This window comes from Budorcas taxicolor, chromosome 6 (assembly GCF_023091745.1).
Source record: "Budorcas taxicolor isolate Tak-1 chromosome 6, Takin1.1, whole genome shotgun sequence".
In the NCBI taxonomy this organism is placed as follows: domain Eukaryota; kingdom Metazoa; phylum Chordata; class Mammalia; order Artiodactyla; family Bovidae; genus Budorcas; species Budorcas taxicolor.
The window spans coordinates 58,642,798-58,665,949 of NC_068915.1; the positions used below are offsets into that span (position 1 = coordinate 58,642,798).

General features: G+C 41.4%; 1 protein-coding gene across 1 annotated transcript in view; it reads right to left on the reverse strand.

Moving 5' to 3' along the window:
• Positions 1-1,538: 1,538 nt before the first annotated feature.
• The window catches only part of TMEM156 (transmembrane protein 156), a 44,123-nt gene continuing 22,509 nt past the window's right edge, over positions 1,539-23,152 (reverse strand). The window contains exons 5-7 of the mRNA XM_052641754.1: positions 20,649-20,732; positions 9,117-9,222; positions 1,539-1,791 (exon numbers count right to left, since the gene is read on the reverse strand). Of these exons, the coding sequence (XP_052497714.1) occupies positions 1,539-1,791; positions 9,117-9,222; positions 20,649-20,732 (443 nt within the window). The remainder of the gene's footprint in view (positions 1,792-9,116; positions 9,223-20,648; positions 20,733-23,152) is intronic.

The following is a 23,152-nucleotide window of genomic DNA, read 5'->3' on the forward strand; positions in this document are numbered from 1 at the left end:
CACAGAGACATTACTTTGCCACAAAATTCCATCTAGTCAAAGGTATGGTTTTTGCAGTAGTCATGTACGGATGTAAGAGTTAGACTAGAAAGAAAGCTGAGCGCCAAAGAACTGATGCTTTTCAACTGTGGTGTTGAAGAAGACTCTTGAGAGTCCTTTGGACTGCAAGAAGATCCAACCAGTCCATCCTAAAGGAAATCAGTCCTGAATATTCATTGGAAGGACTGATGCTGAAGCTGAAACTCCCAATACTTTGGCCACCTTTTGCGAAGAACTGACTCATTGCTAAAGACCCTGATGCTGGGAAAGATTGAAGGCAGGAGAAGAAGGTGATGACAGAGGATGAGATGGCTGGATGGCATCACCAACTCGATGGACATGAGTTTGAGTGAACTCTGGGAGTTGGTGATGGACAGGGAGGCCTGGCGTGCTGCAGTCCATGGGGTCACAAAGAGTTGGACATGACTGAGTGACTGAACTGAACAGCCAAATAAATAAATGTTTGGTTTTTTTACAAAAAGAAAGAAAGATATAGACAGAAAAGAGAAGTAAAATAAAAATAGAGAAGGAAGAAAACAAAATCAAATCACGAGAATCAACTGTCAGAAAAATGAGTCTGAGTCTTTATTCTAGCATGTTCTATATGAAGGAAAAGAAATATAATTGGGAGAAAGAGCTGTCTTCTGACAGAAGGAGAAAGGATGATGCAATTTATACAATATTTATCTCTTTTAAAATTTGATTTTATTGAATTTCAAGTGGGTACAAAAGTGTATTTTAAAATATATGTAAGCTACATAGAATCATAACACAATGACTCCCATATATCCACTACCAAGTATACAAGAGAACATGGCAATGTGTTAGACGTCCCTGGCATGGAGATCCCCAGCCCCACTCCCTTCCACACGCCTTCAATGTTAACACTGTGCCAAATTTACAACCAATATCTGTCAAACTCCATTGATGAGAATTGCAAAGGAGGAGCAGGTAGGGAGAAGTGAGTGCCTGTCACTGGGGACTTAGAAGCTGGAGAAGATGTAATTCCCAGTCTCCTCCCCGTCTGGTGGGGAAACAGACATGAGTACGGTGTTTGTGGTGTGAAGCAGGATGTGAGAATGACTTTGATAAGAGGACTAAGCCCTAGGGAAGCACAGAAAAGAGACATTATTCCAACTGGCATCAGCAGGGGCTGCTCCATGGACATGGCAACCCGTCTGCCTTTGAGGGGTGGAGAAGATTTCTGCAGATGGGAGGAAGGGGAACAGTCAGAAAGGAAGCTGGAGGAACAAGGTGGTCTGAAGAATGACTGCTCCATCCAGGATGACTAAGTATGCAGGGTGCAGGGAGAAGCAGAGCTTGAAACTAGGATGAAAGTAAAGCTTGAAGGGAATCTTATGGAAAATGAAAATTCTGGAAACCAGAGGCGGCAGCTGTAAGTTTGGGCAATACTGTTTTCCACACAGAGATCCGGAGGGGTGCCCTCTGCTTCTCTTCTCTTCCCCCTTCCCCTGCCACACCCTCAGGCCACACCTGCATCAAATCATTGCCAAGTGCCACCAATTCTCCCCTGACACCCTCTCCTCTGCCCATCCCTCTTTCTTCCATGCTAATCCCACCATGTCTGCTCGGCGTCTCAGCAACGTAGCCAGCCTTCCGCCTGGTGCCATGGTTCCCTGCCCGCTCCAGTTGACACCCGAATTTCTCTGGACGGAGAGCTGGGGGTCCTCGCTACTCAGCATGACACAGAGATCAAGGAGATAGGTGTGGGGGACAGCTAGGAAGTGTCGCCTACGGTGAGAACCACAGACACACAGAGGATGAAGCCATAAGTCATAGGGAGGGGGTATTAGGTGGGTCAAGGTCAGAAGTAGAACCAGTGCAAAAGTGGGGTGTGCTAAAAGTCAGGCTCAACGGTGGGGATTGGAAGCCTGGAGTCACACCAGACACCCAGGAACACGGGTTCATTTTTATTGGAGCCAAGTGCGCAGGGAGCCGAGCAGAACTGGCTGGCTGCAGGAGAGACAGGCAGGACCAACAAGCCCAGGGACATTCCATCAGAAGACTCCTTCAAGGTCAGGTTTACCCAGGCTCCTCTTACTCTCAGGAGAGAGGACACTGGAGCTCTGGGCAGGAGCCGTTTTCTCAGGCACCCCCCAAGCATCTTGCGCCCTTCATCCCATCTTCACCCCGCAGTGTGAGTCCTGGGGGCAGCCCCAGCTTTGCAGCCCAACAGACCTCAACTGGAGCTAGATATTAGTCCAGAGATGACACACTAACTGGTTAGCTTCCTGGAGGTAATGACACCTTGAGAGCTACTGTGAGGAGGAAATGAGTGTACATGGCATGTGCCTGCCTGGTGTATAAGAACGCTCAAGAAATAGTTCTTCATCCAACAAATATTTATTAAGCCCCTACTTGTGAGCCGAGCATTATACCAGCTGGCAGGGAAAGTATGGTGAACAGAACCAGTCTAGGCAGGGAGACAGACCTTAATTAACAGTCATGAAAATAATTGTAAATGACAGATATGAAAAGGGCATGAGGGCTGAGCAAGCATAGATTTACTGAGAGATTTGGAAAACTCATCTTTCAGACCCTGCTCAGAAGTGGGCTTCCAGAGAAGCCTACCAGATCACCCTCAACTGGCGATGATTCTATTGGCCTGTGAAGTCTCAGCAGGAACCGTGCAGCCTATTAATGACACATCTTACCGTGGCACCTAGTGTTATAATTAGTGGCATGCATCTCCTGTCTCCTTCACATCATAAGCCTGTGGGCAGACAGCAGGCCATCTACATCTTTCAGTGCTTCACAGTTTCAGTTAAAGTCTATTATTTTAACAATTAAGTGAAATCAGCTTTTAAAAGCTGCCACAACGTAACACAACTTGAAGCTTGATTTATGCTTTTTGTATGCCAAGTTCCCATTGATTTCCAAGTCATTTGTCAGAATATAGTAGGTGATATGCAAGGAAACAATAATTTGGCTTCTCAGAAATCATATAATGTCCATACCTCAGAGAGTGTGACACCCCTAAATTCCTGCTGAAGTATTCCAGATCTGAGCCTGACTCACCTATTAATCGAGGAAATACAAGCAAGAAAAAGTATGATTAGTAGAATTCCATTTGCCAAATCCTCAACCTCTAAATTTTACAATTAGAACCTCAGTTTGTGAGCTAATAATAACAAAATATAGAGTACAAAAAAAAAAACCTTTATGTGCTAAAACATTCATTCCTGTTAGATTGCTTAATATTGAATCAGACTCTGCAGTTAAACTCTGAAAATCTATTCAGATAAGCAATTTTAGCCATATATTGACATTAAGAGATTAAGTTCCACCTTAACTCTCTGAAGATATTTTTCTTTCCTACATTCTTTTTTATTTCCTTTCCATTATGGTTTATCTCATGATATTCAGTGTAGTTGACTGAACTACACAGTAGGACCTTATTGCTTATCCATTCTATATGTAATAGTTTGCACCTACTAACTCCAACCAACCAGTCCATCCTAAAGAAGATCAGTCCTGGGTGTTCATTGGAGGGAATGATGCGGAAGCTGAAACTCCAGTACTTTGGCCACCTCATGTGAAGAGTTGACTCATTGGAAAAGACCCTAATGCTGGGAGGGATTTGGGGCAGGAGGAGAAGGGGATGGCAGAGGATGGGATGGCTGGATGGCATCACTGACTCGATGGACATGAGTTTGGGTAAACTCCGGGAGTTGGTGATGAACAGGGAAGCCTGGTGTGCTGTGATTCATGGGGTCACAAAGAGTCGGACACAACTGAGCAACTGAACTGAACTAACTCCAAACTCCCAGCCCATCCCTCCCTACTCCCTCCCCTTTGTCACTCACAAGTCTGTTCTCTCTGTCTCTTTTTGTTTTGCAGATAAATTCATTTGTGTCATATTTTAGATTCCACATATTATTGCTGTTGTTCAGTTGCTAAGTTGTTTCCAACTCATGGACAGCAGCATGCCAGGCTTCCCTTTCGTTCACCGTCTCCTGGAGTTTGCTCAAACTCATGTCCATTGAGTTGATGGTGCCATCCAACCTTCTCATCCTCTGTTGTCCCCTTTTCCTCTTGCTTTCAATCTTTCCCAGCATCAGGGTCTTTTCCAGTGAGTCGGCTCTTTGCATCAAGTGGCCAAAATATTGGAGCTTCAGCTTCAGTATCAGTCCTTCCAAGGAATATTCAGAGTTGATTTCCTTCAGGATTGACTGGCTTGATTTCCTTGCTAACCAAGGGACTCTCAAGTCTTCTCCAGCACCACAGTTCCAAAGTAAGGATGATATATAGTATTTGTCTTTCTCTGACTTCACTTAGTATGATAATCTCCAGGCCCATCCATGTTGCTGCAAATGGCAATATTTCATTCTTTCTTATGGCTGAGTAGAATTCCGTTGTATATTTACAGCACATCTTCTTTATTCATTCATCTGTTGATGGACATTTTGGTTGTTTCCATGTCTCGGCAATTGTGAATACAGCTGCTGTGAACAGTGGGGGTGCGTGTATCGTTTTGAATTGTAGTTTTGTCTGGGTATACGCCCAGGAGTGGGATTTCTGGGTCATAAGGGTAGTTCTATTTTTAGTTATTTGAGGACTCTCCATACTGTTTTCCACAATGGCTGCACCAATTTACATTCTTACCAACACTGTAGGAGGATTCCTTTTTCTCTACACCTTCTCCAGCCTTTATGGTTTATAGACTTTTTAATGATGGCCATTCTGACTAGTGTGAGGAGATACCTCATTGTAGTTTCGACTTACATTTCTCTAATAATTAGCAATGTTGAGCATCTTTTCGTGTGCCTATTGGCCATGGGGTCGCACAGAGTCGGACATGACTGAAGCGACTTAGCAGCAGCAGCAGCAGCTGCAATGCCTTCTTTGGAGAAACGTCTACCTTCTGCTCATTTTTCGATTGGGTTGTTTGTGTTTTTGTTGTTGAGTTGTATGAGCTGTTTGTATATTTTGGAAATTAAGCCCTTGTTGGTCACACAATTTTCAAATATTAATATTTTTTCCTATTCCATTGGTTGTCTTTTCATTTTGTTTATGGTTTCCTTTGCTGTGCAAAAGCTTGTAAGTTTGATTAGGTCCCATTTATTTATTTTTGCTTTTATTTCTATTGCTTTAGAAGACCAACCTAAGAAAACATTGGTACAATTTATGTCAGAGAATGTTTTGACTATGTTCTCCTCTAGGGACTTTATGGTGTCATATATTATGTTTAAGTCTTTAAGCCATTTTGAGTTTATTTTTGTGTATGGTATGAGGGTGTGTTCTAACTTCATTGATTTACATGCAGCTGTCCAGCTTTCCCAGCATCACTTGCTGAAGAGACTGTCTTTTCCCCATCGTGTATTCTTGCTTCCTTCATTGAAGATTAATTGACTGTAGCTGTGTGAATTTACTTCTGGGCTCTCTACTCTGCTCCATTGATCCATATGTCTGCTTTTGTGCCAGTACTGGTGCCACATTGTTTTGATCACTGTGGCTTTGTAGTGTTGTCTGAAGTCTGGGAGGGTTATGCCTCCTGCTTTTTTTCTGGTTTTGCTTTGTTTTTTCCCCCTGAGGGTTGCTTTGGCAATTCTGGGTCTTTTATGGTTCCATGTAAATTTAAGGATTATTTGTTCTAGTTCTGTGAAAAATGTCATGAGAAATTTGATAGGGATCACATTAAATCTGTAGATTGCTATGAATAGTAAGGCCATTTTAATTCTTTGGAAGATATTTTCCTATTTTTCAAAGTTAAGAACTGTCCTTTTGTTTATATGTAATTTTAGTGTAATTAATATTTATAATAACTCTTGACATCAGTGATAGCTATAAAAAGATGAATACCAAAGGAAACATGTTGTTATTAGATTTAAATTTTCATATATTTCACTTAAATTCATTTTATTTTGGTATCTTTGAATTTTTTAAACATCTCAGTGCCGAAAAGAGGCAAGATTTTTAGATGCAAGCAAATGTATAAACAACCAACCCAGATCCTCTTAAGCAATTTGTAAAATAGGAACAATCCATCTGTTTAAGAAAACACATCAAATCAGGATCTGCAATGTGGGATGATGAGAGAAAGCGTTTTCCTCCTCAACCTTGTTTTTGGTATCTCAAAATCAAATTCGCGGGCTACTGTAAGCTGTATAATGGTAGATAAACAAAGGAAGAAAGTGTTTTCTTTCCACGGGTTTCATCAGCTTGTTTTTCATGACTCATAATTCCTTTCTAAAAAAACTCTCATTCCTTTGATCTCCTGGGTAAAATGAGTGCTATTGAGTTAGTTCCCATCAACCAGTCAGCATTTCTACCGGTTCCTATTGTGCAGCCTCAGCTGTACCAAATATTTACCAGTTAACTCATTTCCAGAATAGAGTTATGAGTACTCTTCAGAAGGGTTCAGTCCAAATTGCCCAGAGGAGTTCATAAGGATACTCTGAAGATTTAAGAAATAAAGGCAAATATTATTCATACAAAAATACTGTTGACCTGAAAATAATTAGTGGAAAAAAATTTAAAACCATTTATTAAAACTATGTCTTATAAGAACACAAGAAAACTTCCTAAAGTCACTGATTAAAGGCTCTTTCCAATCCTTTGTTATGCCACAGAGCCTCCTTCTGGGCCCCAAGAAGACAGTGTGGTTAGTGGTAATAAACTCAGCCTAGGAGCCAGGAAACCTAGGGTCTCTTCCAGCCTCTGCCACTATATTTTTTGGGCTTATTTTCCACTTCTATAAAATAAAAATGAAAAAAGTGTTTATGCACTACCAGAGAAACACAGAAGTTGGAATTTATCCACTCACTCAACAAATACTCACTGGACATTGGTTAAATACTAGGCAACATGTGAAAGGGTCTCCTCATTTCGCTCCCCAAGTTCCTGTGAGAGCCTCTATCACATTACTTGACAATTAGGGACTCCCTAATCTAATTCTTCCACTGACTGCTGTTATTTTGCCAATGAGTAGCAGAATTTTTGGCACAGAGTAGGTGCTCTAAGGGCTTCCCTGGTGGCTCAGAGGTTAAAGCATCTGCCTGGAATGCTGGAGACCCGGGTTTGATCCCTGGGTTGGGAAGATCTCCTGGAGAAGGAAATGGCAACCCACTCCAGTACTCTTGCCTGGAGAATCCCATGGAGGGAGGAGCCTGGTAGGCTACAGTCCATGGGGTCATAAAGAGTCGGACATGGCTGAGCGATTTCACTTCACTTCATTTCAGGTGCTCTAAAAGTATTTGGTGAGTGAAGAGAGGAGAGTCTTCCTTCATATGCAAGGCTGAATATCCCAGAATGAGGACCTCAATGGGAAATATCAAGCACAACAGCCAGTGACATTTCATTAAAACATTATATGATGACACTGTCGTCTCCCTAGGAATTTTGCCCTAAGACCCAAGCATGCAGACCTGACTCTCTAGTCCTGAAGACAGAGGGATCCTTGGCACTTAGTTTCCAGTTTGGTGCACTGAGCCACCTATGCTGGATCTCCTTGGTTGACTCTCCCGATCTCCTCTCCCCTTTTGTCCACCTTGCTTGGTGCTTGGGAGACCAGCCTATATGAACTGTCTCAAGCTAGCTCCAGAGTCCTCTGGCTCTGGTTGGGTTTGGCCAGTGGGGAGTACTCGACATTGAGAAGAAAGGAGAACAGCCAAATTGAGATATTAATTCTCTCTCCTCAGGGCAACCACAGGCTGTTGTGTCCATGATCAAAAGCCACTGCTCCTATCAGGCAGCCCTGCGCACATATTCTTTCTGCGTGTGTCCCTCTGTCCCTGTCCCTCTGAGTTCTTTGTCTCTTTGGTCTTAGGGACAGTAGCAGTGCCCCACTGTTACTAGTCCTAGGCTGCCACACTGTCCTGTTTTGGTTTTCCCACATGCTGACTTAAAAGGCCCTTTATGAAACTCTCCCCAAATTATTCAATATGAGTATATCATCTGTTTCCTGCCAGGACCCAAGTATTATAAACACTAAGCACCATAAAAGAATACTAAGAAATGCTAGTTTCCCATTTTGTCCCAATTTTTATACCTCTTACAATGGTTATTAATAGTGCCTTTCACAAAATCGCTACTTAATAAATATTTGTTGAATGAAAGAAAAAGATTTCTAGGACATTTCTGATCACAGTTTTGTATTCAAATGCATGGAAATCAATGTGCATTCATCTAGGTTATAAAATACAAACTTTAGAGAAATTTTTATTTCAGTAGTTGAGGGTCAATGAGTAGTTCTACTTTACAAATTTACATTCTCTCTTTTCTCATGTTCTGAGTGAAACAATGATTAGCCTGCTGGACTTCTGACTCAATCCCAGGAAACAGTGCCAAGAGATGAGCTGACATCTCAGGGCACATGTTATTCAACAGACTAAGAGATTAGTTTACTGGTCCTTACTAGACCTTGGAGGAAACAGTGATTTTATTTCATGCCCTCTAATTCACATGAACCGATTTTGAAAGTTCATCACATTCTATCTCCTACGTGCTACCTGCCTGGTAAGTCACTTCAGTCATGTCAGGCTCTTAGTGACCCCAGGGACTGTAGCCTGCCAGACTCCTCTGTCCATGGGATTCTTCAGGTGAGAATACTGGAGTGGGTTGCCATTTCCTCCTCCAGGGTATCTTCCCAGCAATTGAACCCGTATCTCTTATGTCTCCTGCATTGGCAGGCACTAATGCAGCGCCACCAGCGCACTGCCTGGGAAGCCCTCTATCTGCTACATCCAGACAGGAATGCAATTTGAAGTTAACTATACCTCCAGAGAAGGCAATGGCAACCCACTCCGGTACTCTGGCCTGGAAAATCCCATGGATGGAGGAGCCTGGTAGGCTGCAGTCCATGGGGTCGCTAAGAGTTGGACACGACTGAGCGACTTCACTTTCACTTTTCACTTTCATGCATTGGAGAAGGAAATGGCAACCCACTCCAGTGTTCTTGCCTTGAGAATCCCAGCGACGGGGGAGCCTGGTGGGGTGCCGTCTAGGGGGTCAGAGTCAGACACAACTGAAGTGACTTAGCAGCAGCATACCTCCTTGGATCTATTTGAGTTTATAATAAATAGCCAAATCATTGATAAAACTGAAGCATCACTCACCGTGTATGTTGATCTTGCTGATGCACCGCGGGAGTAACTTCTAGTTCTGGTATTGGAGGAAGCACGTCCTTGACCAGAGTCATCGGCAGCCTCTCTGTGGTGTCTGCTATTTAATAAAGAGAGCTGTTCTAGTCTTTATTTAGTCAACAGCAATGCAAAAGCAGACACAGTATATTCTATTGTAGTAAGACAACTATGCCCTGGGTCTAAACAGGATTTTGGCAGTTTCTACCACTCACTCAATTTCCTGTCTGCAAGTCTGACACTTTTCACCCATTTCTCTCAACTTTGTATCTTTCCTTTCATTCCTCCTCTCCCACCGCTTTCTGGGCACAAGATCCGAAGTATAGTGAAGGAGAAGCAAAGTAAAGAAAACACTTAGTAAAGTCCAACTCTGTGACCGCATGGACTGCAGCTACCAGGCTCCTCCAGCAGGCAAGAGTACTGGAGTGGGTTGCCATTGCCTTCTCCAGTACTTTCTTTTACACATGGTCAAATTTATTAGTGATTTAGCTGAGTTTTGTGTCATGATTAGTTTTGCAGTTCATTATAAATGAATTCTACCATTGTTTCTTCTATTTTGTGGTTTCATGTTACTATTAAAATCATTAACCTGTTTGAAATTTACTGTAGTGTTAGTGTGAGCTCTGGATTAAGTAATTTTTTTTTTTCTGATTAGTCAGTTGTCCAAGCATTATTCATTCAGCAATTTTTTGTAGTCCTACTAATGTGATAAGCCATTTTCATCATTTACTAAAGTCCTGAATTGTCTAATGTTTCACAGGCTCTTTTGTTGGTAAGGGCCAACTGCACTCACGGGGCTAGATCTATCAGCCTTATTTCTCTCACATGGAAAATCCCCGGGGGTCTGTGGTTTTTGTCTTTTTAAACCTGTCCTTCTCAAGGGTGGTTGTGGTAGGAAGAATTCTACAACAGCCCCCAAGATTCCCACTCCTGGTGTACATGCCCCCCTTTAATTCTCCTCCCTTGAGCATGGGCAGGACTGTAATAGGATCTCATTCCTGTGACTAGGTTACACAAAGATGAAGAGCTTTTGCAGGTTAATTAACATCCCAAATCAGTTGATTTTGAGAGAGTCTATCCTGGGTGGGTCTGATTCGAAAGCCTTTAAAAGAGAGACTTGGCCTTCCCTGCCATCAGGGAGGATCCCTCACTGGGCTCGAAGAAGCAAGCTGCCATGTTGTGAACTGTGTATGTAAAGGGTCTATAGCAGGGCTCTGCAGGTGGCCTCTAGGACCTGGGGGTGGTGTCTGGTGGTGAGAGCCAGTTAAGAAGCCAGGGCCTTCAGTCTACATCCTCAAATAAATGAATTCTGCCAACAACATGAACCAACTTGGAAGGAAACCCTTCAGATGACAACACAGGCCAGCTCACATCTTGACTTCAAGCTTGTGAGTCCCTGGAATGCAGCAGAACAGTACCCAAATTTCTGACCCACAGAAACTGTAAGATAATGAAGGTACGTAGTCTTAAGCCACTAAGTTTGTGGTAATTTGTTACACAGCAATAGAAAACAAAGTGATCAACAGAGCCTTGGCCTGAAAATCCCCAGCAGTGGTAATTTAAAGTGCAGGCTCTAGAACCCTGCCCCAGATCTATCTTCTTAATGGCCCAGGGGGCCTTTGATGGTTGATTCTGATGCACATTAAAGTTTCAGAATGAACGTCCATGTGAATAATTGTTTAGGCATCTTTGACAAAGTATCTTTTTTTAATTTTTATTTTATATTGGAGTATAATTGATTAACAATGTTAAAGTGTATGGCAAAATGATTCTGTTATACATATAGATGTTTCTACTCTTTTTTCAAACTCTTTTCCCATTTAGGTTATTGCAGACTATTAAGCAGAGTTCCCTGTGCTATACAGTAGGTCCTTGTTGGTTGTCTATTTTAAATATAACAGTGATGTTGAAGCTGAAACTCCAATACTTCGGCCACCTGAAGCAAAGAGCTGACTCATTGGCAAAGACCCTGATGCTGGGAAAGATTGAGGGCAAGAGGAGAAGGGGACGACAGAGGATGAGATGGCTGGATGGCATAACCAACTCGATGGACATGGGTTTGGGTGGATTCCGGGATTTGGTGATGGACAGGGAGGCCTGGCGTGCTGCAATTCATGGGGTCGCAAAGAGTCAGACACGACTGAGTGACTGAGCATGTATATGTTCATCCCAAATGCCTAATCTATTCCTCCCCACTCCTTCCCTGCTGGTAAAACATCTTATAACCTTCCAAATTTTGAGATTTAGAGAGAATAATTTTTAAAGGTTAAAATCTCAAAAGAGCCTATTCATGGAACCAAATAATTATCGAAGAAAATTAAGAGTCCTTTTGGTTTGAAAGTCAAACTGCTCATCATTTGCTTATTTATTTGGTTTCCTGATGTTTTATAGTGTGGTATAACTATAATTCAGAAAGTCATTATTTGTCAAAATGGCAACTAGTTCAAAGTAACTCTCTAGTGGAACATTATCTTCTTTTTCTCCTAGTATCCAAAGTCATGTAACTTATATGCTAATAGGAAAACTTCAGAAAAATTGATTAAAAGGCAAAAAGGTAGGATATCTGTCATTTTAATACCTTCTTCAGAATAGCTAAAACAGGTGATATTTTTTCTAGTTTTACACTGAAAAATAGCTTCTTTCAAATCATATTCATTTAGTAACACTACTTAATGCAGCAGAAGCAGTCTGAAATATTTTAAAACTTCATAAAGGTCTTTTCATGAATTTGTCAAATCTCTGAACCAAACATTTCTTTGACTTTTTATAAGAGCCTCAGCGGAGCCTAAAAATTTAGAAAGAACCCTGGTCTAAGTTTTGACCTGACTGAATCTAGTGAACAAAATGGATTTCCAACAATAGAAATTTTGATTAAAAATAAAACCACATGCTTTATGTTCTCAAATAAAGCCCCTATCACTCCACCCATGACAATGGCCAGTGTGACCTCTGATGATGTTTCTTCTTCTTTTTAAAAATTTTTATCACTTTTCAAAATGCTTCATATCTGTAATATTTAGTCTCTATCCTCAGCTTGTCCTTCCAAAGTAATTCTTGATTCCCACTGAGTAACAGAAATTTATGAGGTGTTTCCTTCGCTTTGTTCCTGACGATTTTCATGTGAAACACCGGGTACATCTTCCACACTGAAGAAACATCTAAAACTTCCCCATCCTAGTCAGGCTTTCTTGGCTACTAAGGGAATTTGCCACATCAAATTTTTTATCTTCTTTTCTGTAAAAGTACTTGTTCAGCTAAATTTTACTTGGTTACTGAATTGGAAAGCCAAAAGGAAAAACAAGGAGAACAAAACAAACTTAGGTGTCCTATGACCCTCTGTGACCTCTACTTCCCCAAAGGAGAAGGCATCTAGTTTTGTTGTAATTCCTTATTTGTCTGCCTCCAGGGTACAAAGTTTGTATTTTTTGCTCAGTTTACTCCCCAGAACTCCATCTTGGAGCATGACACATAACAGGTACTCAATAAATACCTGTTGAATGACTGAAAGAATGTTATTTAACTTATCTGTGCCTGTGTTTCTTTGGAAAAAAAGAAAAGGCTGTGGATTCAAGCTGAACAAAACCTCTTGAGGTGCCACCCAGGAATTTGGAGATAAGGAAAACAAGAGTGCCCTGTGAGAGTTAATCTATAAAATCAACCCATAATCAGAGCACAAACACGGCAAAGTTATCTTCAGAAATTACCCCTAGGCTAAAACCTGTTAAATGTTAAAAGTGCTGTGTGAAACGAGCCAATTAGGCTTCCTCTAAAACAGGGAATAAGGCCTCTGAAACTATGTTAGCAAAAGAATCCACTTGAAGACCTGGCAAACAAGCCTTGGCTGTGATTTGACTTCCCACGTGGTTCTAAGAAGAGAGAACACAGGTGCGTGCCGTCAGAAGCGTTTTGGTCCATATTTCTCTCAGCTGTGTTTTCTCTTTGGGAATTAATATTCTGCTCTTCTGGTTTTATCAACTATTGGTGTGAGCTGGGTTACACAACCATAGATCCTGCTGCCATTCCAGGAGGCTGTGCCAAGAGGCCTGAAGGAAGGCACTGGACCAGGTAAGTTACCTCTGTGAACCTGTGTGGCCTTGAGGGCAGCGGCCCAACCGCTTGGGCCTCGCCTGCCATGTTCCTTCAAAGAGGACCAGGTACTGAAACAGAAGTATCGAGATCATTTCCTTGTGACTTTGGCAAAGCTAGTATGGCTGCCTTAAGGAAAATAAGGGAAAAAATTTTTACAGCCTCTCTAAAAATGGATGAATTCAAGTTAATCCTCACAGATTACTTCGGGCAAGATACATGTGGACGTTCTCAGATGGTTCAGTGATTCTTATTCAGTTCTCTAAGCTGGCTTCAAAAAAGTCTTTCCCTCTTAATTATTTCTTCTAATTGTCATCAGTTCAGTTCAGTTGCTCAGTCGTGTCCAACTCTTTGTGACCCCACAGACTGCAGCATGCCAGGCTTCGCTGTCTGCCACCAACTCCCAGAATTTACTCAAACTCATGTCCATTGTGTTGGTGATGCCATCCAACCATTCATCCTCTATCATCCCCTTCTGCCTTCAATCTTTCCCAGCATCAGGGTCTTTTCCAATGAGTCAGCTCTTCGCATCAGGTGGCCAAAGTACTGGAGTTTCAGCTTCAGCTTCAGTCCTTCCAATGAATATTCAGAACTGATTTCCTTTAGGATGAACTGGTTGGATCTCCTTGCAGTCCAAGGGACTCTCAAGAGTCTTCTCCAACACCAGTTCAAAAGCATCAATTCCTTGGCATTCAGCTTTCTTTATAGTCTTACTCTCACATCCATACATGACTACTGGAACAACCATAGCTTTGACTAGATGGACCTTTGTTGTCAAAGTAATGTCTCTGCTTTTTAATATGCTGTCTAGGTTGGTCATAGCTTTTCTTCCAAGGAGCAACCATCTTTTAATTTCATGGGTGCAGTCACCATCTACAGTGATTTTGGAGCCCCCCAAAAGATAAAGTCTCTCACTGTTTCCATTGTTTCCCTATCTATTTTCCATGAAGTGATGGGACAAGATGCCATGATCTTAGTTTTCTGAATGTTGAGTTTTAAGCCAGCCTTTTCATTCTCCTCTTTCACTTTCATCAAGAGGCTTTTTAGTTCTTCATTGCTTTCTGCCATAAGGGTGGTGTCATCTGCATATCTGAGGTTATTGATATTTCTCCCAGCAATCTTGATTCCATCTTGTGCTTCTTCCAGCCCAGCATTTGGGCTTCCCTGGTGGCTCAGAGGTTAAAGCGTCTGCCTGGAATGCGGGAGACCAGGGTTCAATCCCTGGGTCAGGAAGATCCCCTGGAGAAGTAAATGGCAACCCACTCCAGTACTCTTGCCTGGAGAATCCCATGGAGGGAGGAGCCTGGTAGGCTACAGTCCATGCGGTCACAAAGAGTCAGACGTTTGAGCAACTTCACTTTCACTTTCACTCTGCAAGTAAGTTAAATAAGCAGGGTGTCAATATACAGCCTTAACATACTCCTTTCCCGATTTGGAACCAGTCTGTTGTTCCATGTCCAGTTCTAACTGTTGCATCTTGGCCTGCATACAGATTTCTCAGGAGGCAGATCAGGTGGCCTGGTATTCCCATCTCTTGAATTTTCCACAGTTTGTGGTGATCCACACAGTCAAAGGCTTTGGCGTAGTCAATAAAGTAGAAGTAACATGTTTTTCTGGAACTCTCTTCCTTTTTTGATGATCCAGCGGATGTTGGCAATTTGATCTCTGGTTCCTCTGCCTTTCCTAAATCCAGCTTGAACATCTGAAAGTTCATGATTCACATACTGTTGAACCCTGGCTTGGAAAATTTTGAGCATTACTTTGCTAGCATGTAAGATGAGTGCAATTGTGTGGTAGTTTGTGCATTCTTTGGCATTCCCTTTCTTTGGGATTGGAATGAAAACTGACCTTTTCCAGTCTTGTGGCCACTGCTGAGTTTTCCAAATTTGCTGGCATATTGAGTGCTGCACTTTCACAGCATCATCTTTCAGGATTTGAAATAGCTCAACTGGAATTCTATCACCTCCACTAGCTTTGTTCATAGTGATGCTTCCTAAGGCCCACTTAACTTCGCATTCCAGGATGTCTGGCTCTAGGTAAGTGATCATACCATCGTGGTTATCTGGGTCATGAAGATCTAATTGTCATAGGAATATAGAATCTCAATATTGCTATGCATCATTCTGACCTTTCCATCACATGAAAACATGGGCACTTTTGTGCACGCCCAAGATAGCTAGTAGCCTTTTAGGGCTAATAGAACCAATTATGGTGCCTTAAAACACACTTCCATTATTTAAGGTGCCAACTCCCTACTATGTTCAAAGCTCCATCTGTTTTTATGAACAGTGATCCTAAAACTATTCAGCTGTTCCGAATCTGGCCAGTGAGAGAATCAAATGTGGATGGTGGGCTGGGGAAATGACTGCAGCATGATCTAGAATTAGCAATTAAAGAGGGGGAAAAGCTTCTTGAACAGATAGGTGCTAATATTCCGAGTCGTTGACTCAGTATCTGATTCATTGACACTGCAGGTATCCTTAAAACTCCAAGGAATGAAACTGATTAAGTGTTTAACCATTCTCCTTTTGTTATTTTGGGTAGGCATTATCAAAAGTTATAGTTTAGGAGGAAAAGGTCTTTGTAAGATGACAGCAGCCATTCTTTCAACATAGACAACACAGGGTTGTATTTGTTTCACAAATATTTATTGGGTACCCGTTATGAACTCTTCTATACACTGTGCTATGAGCTGGGGATGCAGCAATGAGTATTATCAGGTAGTGTCCTGATCACAAGGTGCTAACTGGCTCACAGGAGAGACATCAATAAGTAATAACAGAAACATAAAAGAACAACAGTGATAATTGCCACAAAAAAGATGTGTTATGTTATGAGGGTGTAGTTTACTTTGTCCACCAAATCTGAGACACTTCCCTGAGAAAAGGTTAGTTAAACCAAGATTAAAGAAAAGCAGGGTTGGAGTTAATCAGACAAAGGCAGGGTGGGAAAGGGGAAGGTTTGCAAGGGAGGTGGTGACTGAGGGTAGGGTGGGTCAGGCAGAGAAAGTTTTGTACAGAAGAAGATGTTCATCTGCAAAATGTTTTACCATGTTTTTTCAGACCTGGCACAAATGGCTGTCACATAGATTCACTCAGTGAATGAACAGAGTAAATCATCTTATTTAGCCTATGGATTCTTCACTCTAATGAATTTCCTCCTACATGTAGAGTCACCCTCTGCTTCTTGATCTATTCTGTAATCAAGCAGATGGCTATAACCTTTACTGTTTTATGAACCCAAATCTGTATTGTAAGAGTCATAAATATTATAGTTAAGCAAGTAAAAATTAAAATTTCATGTTATCTTGCTTGGTTGCTGGACATCTGGTACCAGTAATTTATCTTCTGCATAAAATTGAAACCTGCTTAATCTTTACACTGGCCTTAAACATGTTGCAATTTATAATTTTACACTGCCATCAGTTTTATTTGGGAGTAATATATATTACAAGGTCATCCGCCTCCTTTTGGCATTTAGCAATTCTCATTCATGATAAAATTCCATTTTCTTTGCTTTGTGGTTCTTCAGAACCCACCCACATTAACTGTCAGTGCTGAAATGTTACTTTGAGGATGACTCACACTGTCTCACACAACTCCTGCTACATTATAGAGAAAATGTTTCATCTCGGTTTCCAGCTCTTTTACATCTAAAGAGTGAGAAGAGTTTTGATCTGAACCAGCAGTAAACTTCCCGGTTCATCACTGCCATTAAGCAATGTGCTGGAAAGTGCAACCACTGGTTAGAACCGGGTTTGAACCCTGACCCTGCTAGGATCTGGCAGTGGGTCAGTTACTTTAAACTCTCTTAGCTTCCGTTTTTCTCATCAGGAAAAAAACCTGAGGTTCTTATGAAATGATATAAAATGATGTGTGTGAAAGTACTGTGCACATCAAGGGGGTTACTGAGTTTGTATAGTTTAATTAGCTTCCCTTCTCCTAAGGAACCAGGGGTTGAATCTCCTGAATGGTGGCCTCAGCTCTGTGAAGGCAGAGACCGCACTGTGGTACGACCACTGTGTCAGCAATGCTTAGCACCATTTCTGGCTCAGAGTAAGTGTTCAATATATTTTGGTTGAATATTTGAAAGGACAGAATTTCAAGTTTTAAAGATCTCACCGTTTTTGATAGACAGAGTGTAGAACGAGATGATAGAACTCCCTTGGCTGACCCATGCAGTGGAGGAGGCTCAACTCCTAGGAACCTGCTGTCGTGCACATAGATATGTATTTGTTGGCTGTCCAATATGTGGCCATCTCAGCGGCACTCTCAAGTATGCAGGAAGTTAGAGGGGCAGACATCCCTTCTCCCTGCTTCCTGGTATCCAGAGTACCAATCTATGCCTCATTCAGTCAACCAGATACCCCTCTGTGGCGCTTGCAATCCTGGACAGTGATGCAAAGTGGCTAGGTGCTCAAAAGGGAGCTCTGGCAACCCAGAGGGAGCATCCGGTGTGGATATCAGCAGAGGCATTCTCAACAGACCATTCCTATGGGGTAACACCAGTCATGTTTTGGCTGCCTGTCCCCTCAACTCCTGCACAAGCTTAGATTACCTAATGTTCTTGTTGCTTCCATGGTTTCTCTACTGCTTTCCCCATAAATTTCCTTTCTGCCAAATCAGCCAAGTTGGTTTCTATTGTTTGCACCCAATGATTCAGATACACTACCCTGGCCTTCATCTCCCAAGGGAGTCAACTCATTAAGCACTGTTTTTATGGATGAATCTCCAAGTTACTTTTGCATGGTTCTCAAAATTTCTTCAAAATGTTTTTTATTATCCTTTGATATCTTTAGCAATTCTACAAAGTGCATTTTATGTTCTTTAATGAAATGAAATTATGTTCCCTTGATCATTCCGTCTCTCCATTTGTTTTCACCTTTCCCCACCCCCAAGGTTCATTTCTCATTCAACTGCTCCTTTTACTCTACACTCATTTCCCCTTAGGGTTTGTGCAATTTAATAAGCTTTTATTGTGCATGAACTACATGCCAGATACTATGCTAGGGACAAGAATCCAAAGATGAATAAGACAGAGTCATCACCTGTGTGAAAAGAATATAGTCAAGTGAATAAAATGTAAAATAGATGAATGTCAAGGCAGACAACAGAAGGCACCACACTTCCCCCAAGCAAGAGAGAAAATATTAGAGACACACAGAAGCTTGAGAATTGATTCTGTATGACTTCTCTTTCTGTAGCGATGAGGCTTATTTATTTCACCTGTGTTCACCGTGCCCCGGCACGTGCCGGGCCCCGTGCAGTGCAAGGGTGTTATTTCTCTCTTCTTGAGGGTGTGAGCTATCTATATCTCTGTGTGTATGTGTGTCACAATACTTATTTTGTAATACATGAGCAACTAAAGAGACCTTCTGGAACGTACAGGCAGGGCTGACAGCAAGCTGCTCTGCTGAATCTGACTATAGTCACTGTTCTCTTTGAACTACTTTTTTTTTTCTTTTTCACTCATGTTACTGCTTCTCCAGAGAATCATGCTGGCACATTTTTTCCCTTAGATTCTCACTGTTGCCGATCATCCATCATTACAAAGAGAGGCCTTAGAAACAGCACTCAGGGGAGACATTATTTCCTTCCCATTTCTCTCTCAGAAAGAGCAACTTATCATGGGAGGGGGGAAACTGCATTTAGGTTAAAGGAATATTTATAACAAGAAAGCATCTGCTTCTTCCTCCCTTTAAGATGCTAAGCTTCCAAAGACCCCTTGTTTTTTGTTGTTGTTGTTTTTTTTTTAACAAAAGGCCATCACCCCTTGGCCCACTCTAAACATTAATATTATATGCCTGGTAATAAAGTCAGAGGATTTTTAATGAGAACCATTAAAGGGAAAGGATGGCCGAGGCAGATTCCTCTGGTGCATGAAAATCACAGGCTCATAAATAGAACCTGTGAGGTGAGTCTTGTGGTTAGCTAGTACTTTAAATTTGTGTTTCCCCTGAATTTACAGGTTGACAGGGGAACTACTGACTTTTTTTCAGACAAGGATACAGAGCTCAGAATTATGACTTAAAATGAGAAAGTACCAGAATTCCTAAGTTGATCCAAAGCCCAGGAGTACTGGGTTAGAACATGCCTGGCCCGTGAACTGCAGGCACAGGCACTGGGTAAGAAGGGCGAGCAGAGCCTATGCCACAAAGAAACGTTACTTTTGCCATTTGAAACCACCCTATGTTGTCTATTTCATTCATCAAACAAAATTGGCACTGACCGCATGCAGTTTTCATCAACCTTCTCCTCCTTTTTGTTGTTGTCGTCCAAGTCACCCAGTTGTGTCTGACTCTTTGCGACCCCATGGACTGCCGCATGCCAGACCTTCCTGTCCCTCACCATCACCCGGAGTTTGCCCAAGTTCATGTACGTTGCTGATGTCAAATGATGACTCAGCTAATGCTTCTTATTCGCCATAGGTTAACCATTTTACTGCTAATGATGAGCGTAGAAAGTCTAAGTTTCTTTTTAATTGAGCTCTTTAGGGGCACCCAACCCAATTTTTTTTTCTCAAATTAGGGCTCTGAGTACTTCCCAGTTTAAAAAAACTAAGAAACTTCCCAGAGCATATTTTCCAGTGAAATGCTGTGCAACTCTCCATGTGGTTACAAATGTAGCTGTGGTGAGGGCTCAGGGTTTGGTTTGCTTTTGTTTTTGAAAATTGTTTACACGGCAGACATGAAGCTTCCTTATCGAACTTCTCATAAAATGTGAAGGCACCTGCTCCCTGGCTGTGCACCAGGAGCTATGGGAACACCAGTCATAATTCTCTGGTTTTCTGAGTTGAGGACACTATTTCTCCCTGATGAAGAAGTTTTGCCCATGTTGGATTCTCTCTCTCTCTTTAATATGGTTTGACAATTTGAATTCAGAAAGAGGCTTCACAATTAGAAGAATGAGATCGAACCACAGCATCTGCGCTCACAGCCCCTCAGCTGCTCTAATTAGGGTTCCCTTATTCCGTTTCTAGCTCTCAGGAGAGGGCAGGGGACTTTTTAATTGGGGCTATTAGGCGTTCTCTTTGTACAATGACACCCTCTGCCAAGTGAAGACTCCAGCAAAACTATGCCCACTCTGCAATTACTTCTTGCAGTTCCAAGGAATAATGGTGTCTTGTCTCATTTAAAAATAAACCTGAGGCTTATTCCTTATTGCTTTCTCTCCTCTGCCTACTCACATGAATTTCTTCTTGCCAATTAAGCCAACTTTCCATTATTTAAGGAAGTAGTTTTTATCATAACTGTCCCCTGATAATAAGACACATTATACTGGATTTCATTTGCTCATGGCTCCTTTCTTCCAGCTACAAGACTAATTTAAATGAGCTCAGATCACTCTATCTTGTGTCTATAGTGAAATGGTGACGCATTGGAATTTCATAGGCACGGCTCGGTTTGAATATCACAGAACTCACCTGAAACAACCCGCACGTTCAATGTTCGTAGTTTCTCAGAATCACTTCCTCGTAAGAGGACAGATGTAGGTTTGTATTTATGACCTATTCCAAGAAAAGATATTAAATATTTAGATGATAAGCAAGCATATTCTTAATATATATTCCCCATGTTGGTTCCAAGGATTACCAAGGAAAATGGGCCATTCATAGCAGAGCCTGGATTAATAAGACATTGAGCTTTTTCTTATTGTTATTTTCCATTAACAAGTAGATACTTTCTAAAACCAATGGCTTCTCCACTGCCATTAGTGCCATTGGGCATCTATTCTTGTATGCAGAATATTATTTTGTTATGTGTAATAGATATGATATACAGAATATTTGACATATATTTAATATTTAATGTCCAAAATGGCATGATAATTTTCACTACTTCATATGTTGGATTTGCAAGGCAAGCTTTTGAAAGCCAGTAATCCTGTCGTTTAGGTAGATGTTCCTAAAAACATGTCACTCCCCACTATTGATCTCTTTCTAGACATTTTCTCCATCTGGCTTCTATCTCTCTCTTTTCTAATATGTAAGTTGGCTTAAAGCTCAACATTCAGAAAACTAATATCATGGCATCTGGTCCCATCACTTCATGGCAAATAGATGGGGAAACAGTGGCTGACTATTTTTCTGGGCTTCAAAATCACTGCAGATGGTGATTGCAGCCATGAAATTAAAAGATGCTTACTCCTTGGAAGAAAAGTTATGACCAACCTAGACAGCATATTGAAAAGCAGAGACATTACTTTGCCAACAAAGGTCCATCTAGTCAAGGCTATGGTTTTTCCAGCACTCATGTGTGGATGTGAGAGTTGGACTATAAAGAAAGCTGAGTGCTAAAGAATTGATGCTTTTGAACTGTGTTGTTGGAGAAGACTCTTGAGAGTCCCTTGGACTGCAAGGAGATCCAACTGGTCCATCCTAAATGAGATCACTCCTGGGTGTTCGTTGGAAGGACTGATGTTAAAGCTGAAACTCCAATACTTTGGCCACCTCATGCATAGAGCTGACTCATTTGAAAAAACCCTGATGCTGGGAAAGATTGAGGGCAGGAGGAGAAGGGGACAACAGAGGATGAGATGGTTGGATGGCATCACCGACTCAATGGAGATAAGTTTGGGTGAACTCCAGGAGTTGGTGATGGACAGGGAGGCCTGGCATGCTGCAGTTCATGGGGTCACAAAGAATCAGACACAACTGAGCGACTGAACTGAACCATTCAAAGAAAAATAGATCAAGAAACTCAAAACTATGCACTATTGCAAATGACACACATTTATTTAAAATAGTAAAAAATATTTTATTTAAAATAATAAAAACTAGAAAGACCCTGGGTCTTAATTCTAATTCTGTCATTTTATTACTGTATTACTTTGGACAACACACTTAATCTCTCTGAGCCTCAGAGGCTCATCTATAAAATAAAAGAAATAGAACATGTCCTGTCTGTATACTTTGAGAATCTAGTAAAAAAAAAAAAAAAAAAAAAAGGAAAAAAGAAATTCATGGGAATGCTCTGCAAATGTTTATTCTACAAATGAAGAATATTGATGATATTACTGACCAATGTGTTTAGGACCTCATATACTAATGTACCAATGATAAGATGATATGAAACTGTCTTTAGAAATATCTCCAACAAACACTTAGCCAAAATAATTAATGACACTTTCACTCAAACCTAGAGGCAACCATTTGTTCTGCCTACTAACATGCCTTGCCTGGTAAAGACACAAGAGTCTTGGGAAATACTACACCAGCACAATACTACTATCCTTTATTGAGAACTACCTCTTATGTAATCTCTTTAGTTCAATCCTTACCTCAACCCTGTGTAAGAATGGGGATTAATCTCATTTTACAGAGGTGGAAAGGAACACTCAACCATGGTAAGTAATTTTCACAAAGTCACATAAATAGTAAGTAGTAGCCCTAGGATTCTTAACTAAGTACCCGTCTCCAAAGCCTAATCTTGTAATGATACACTTTACACTATCCTTAAGAAACCAACTACTCATCAGGTTTAATATTCAGCCAGCATGTTCATGGGTACATGCCAGAAGGGTCATGTATACATACTCAAACAGCAGTAGGGCCAGTATATACATGGGTACACACCATAGGACCGCAACAGTAGTTGACAGTCAATGTCTGTTCTGATAGGTAGATGCTCTTGTCATACCTAATCAGTTGTTAATTCTTTTTAAATATCATCCCTATTATCCTTATTTCCAATTACACATCTTAGGGCTTCACAGTCAAAAATCTATTTTCTCCCCAACACTTATTATAGATTGACTCTTGCTCATACTCATCACCTAGAGCCTAGAGCTTAAGACCTCCAATTCTGAAATCCTTTATCACCATTCCCTATTTTTCTACCCCTCTTCTGCCTCACTTCCACCAAGCTCTGCTCAATCTCCAGCCCACCAACTCCTTCCAATTAACCCAGCCTTTCTTCCCCCTCCTAA